Source organism: Microtus oregoni, unplaced genomic scaffold (genome assembly GCF_018167655.1).
Source record: "Microtus oregoni isolate MIOR12 unplaced genomic scaffold, Mior012 000017F_ref0000208, whole genome shotgun sequence".
Classification (NCBI taxonomy): domain Eukaryota; kingdom Metazoa; phylum Chordata; class Mammalia; order Rodentia; family Cricetidae; genus Microtus; species Microtus oregoni.
This window is the reverse complement of record NW_024543076.1, coordinates 5962385-5964527: the sequence shown is the minus strand read 5'-3', so window position 1 is coordinate 5964527 and position 2143 is coordinate 5962385. Positions and strand designations below refer to the sequence as shown.

Sequence of the window (2143 nt, the reverse complement as noted above, 5' to 3'; positions counted from 1 at the left end):
CAGGTTTACGAGAGAAGGTCTTAAAATAACAAGATTGAGAGTTAAAGGAAACCACGTGATGTTCTCCTCTGGCCTCTTCATGTTCCCCCACAAATGCAAATACATAACATACACGCACGCACACACACACACACACACACACACACACACACACGCACGCATACTAACCACAACAGTAAAAGAGATTAGAGGAGAGAGGAAAAGAAGGAAGGAGGCTTTCCTAGCTGGAAGCAAGCTAAGGGGTGCAAGGGACCCACATTGGGATAGAAAGAAGTCACAACATGAAGCCAAAGAAGAGGCTGAGATGGGGGCGGGCTGCATTAAGCAGTCAGAAGGGAGTCCTCTGTGTCTTTGAAAAGGATCAGAGTCGTGGGGTTACAAGAAACAGGCTTTTTCTTGTAAGGATGGGGCGGGGAGGGAGAGAGGCCTCAAAGGCCTGCAGAGCCACGGAGTGTGTGAGTGTGTGAGCATGAGTGTGAGGAGTTCCCACTCGTACTCAGGCTCTTTCCATTAGCAGTTCTCTCAGAGACCTTGGCCCACCCTGACCATTAGCCTCCCTTTACCTATCAAGAATCTGGGCACCCTGGAGACAAAGCAACGGTTGCAGTAGGTAGGAATGCAGAGTTCACAGTTCTGAGCTCCCAGCTGGGACCTGGAAAGTGTGACTTCACTCTGAAATAGCATCGACTCCCTGTAAACACAAGCACCCAGGAACAGGTATTCCGGCTGAGGCTTGAGCAGCTTTTTATTCAATTAGGTATAAATCATATTTGCAAGGAAAAGGATAGGGAGCCGGGGAGAGCAGGTCAGGTCTTGGGACCTGAGTGACCTCCTAGAGGGGACAGTCCTGCTGTCTCCTTCTTCATTCCCTGGGAGACTGTCTTTCTTCTGACTCTCTGGGTCTGGCCCAGGGAAGGCAGCTCGGCCATACAAGAAAGGGATGACCATGCAGATGGGCTGGTTGAAGCAGGACAAGGGTGTGGCAAGGCCAGCATGAGGAGGCTGCTCGGGGGCTCCTCAGTCCTTTCTGTTTTCTAGCCCCTTCTTTGTCCATGAGGTGGGGCATAAAGCCATGACGAAGTTCATGGAGAATCTCCGGGGGTCCAGGGTGGTCACCGGGCTATGGAGCTCGGGTCTGTGTTGGTTCAGTCCTGGGAGGGCAGAAGAGGGGTGTGAGAGACAGGTGGGGAGGCAGCTCTTTGCTCCCCTCCCCACCCCTTCAGCATCCTCACCTTTTGCAGCCTTTGGAGCCCTTTCCTTTCTTTCCAGGCTTAGAGGCTCCTCTGTTCTTCCTGCAGCCTGGGTTTTGCTTCTCTGAGGTTGAAAGCTGGTCCAGCTGTCTCATCAGCTTCTGCACCCAGGCTTCTTCAGGGTTGGCACATAGCTCAGGCTGAGAGCGCTTCCGGGGTGAGAACCTGCGCATTGGAGGGTGGTGAGCTCTGAGTCTGGCCCACCACAGCTCCCCTACTCCACCAGCAGCCTGTACCCAGCCCTCTGCTGCACTCACAGGATGGCTGGGAGGGCGCAGCCTAAGCTTGGTTCTTGCTTCCTGTAGCCTCGTACAATCCTGAAGGGAATCTTCCTCTGGCTGTACTTGAGGCAGCAATCCTGACCTCCGCCGTCACTGCCTGTATGGTAGGGGCACAGAATCAGAGGCAACTCAGAAGGTGTCTCTTTAGCTCCCTTCTCCCAGCCAAAGCCTCTCCCTCTTTGGTACCTTGGGTCCAGGGGACGCAGAGAGCCAGGACCAGGATAAGGAGGCTCAGAGCCAGCGTCTGAGCCATGGTTGTGGTTGAGTTGAGGGTGACAAAGCCGTGGATGAGATGGACAGCCTCAAGTTGGGGTCTGTGTGTGGGCTGCCACTGGCTAGCTGCCTATTTATATGCATTCTGACACTTGAGCTTCCCTCGCTCCCCCCCTTTTCCTGCAGCGGAGGGGAGGTGTTAGTGTGAACTCTAGCATACAGTCAGTCAGCCCCTCACTGCCTGTCTCCTCATCTCTTCCTGGTCCTTCCACACTGGCCTGCAGGCTCCACACATTTTCCCTCCTTCCTGCAGCTAACTGTCCAGCTAACAATGAAGAGTTCTTTATGTATCCCTGATAACAGGCCTTGATTTAGATGCACGATGTGCAAATGTGTCCT

At 53.7% G+C, this 2143-nt stretch overlaps 1 protein-coding gene across 1 annotated transcript; it reads right to left on the bottom strand.

The window, feature by feature from the left end:
- Positions 1 to 726: 726 nt before the first annotated feature.
- Ccl21 (C-C motif chemokine ligand 21) lies at positions 727 to 1855 on the bottom strand. The gene is made up of 4 exons (XM_041667771.1): positions 1718 to 1855; positions 1508 to 1628; positions 1233 to 1415; positions 727 to 1151 (listed from the first exon to the last, which is right to left on the bottom strand). The coding sequence occupies exons 1-4, from the start codon at positions 1782 to 1784 to the stop codon at positions 1121 to 1123; spliced, it is 402 nt and encodes a 133-aa protein (XP_041523705.1). The 5' UTR covers positions 1785 to 1855; the 3' UTR covers positions 727 to 1120.
- Between the last annotated feature and the right edge of the window lie 288 nt (positions 1856 to 2143).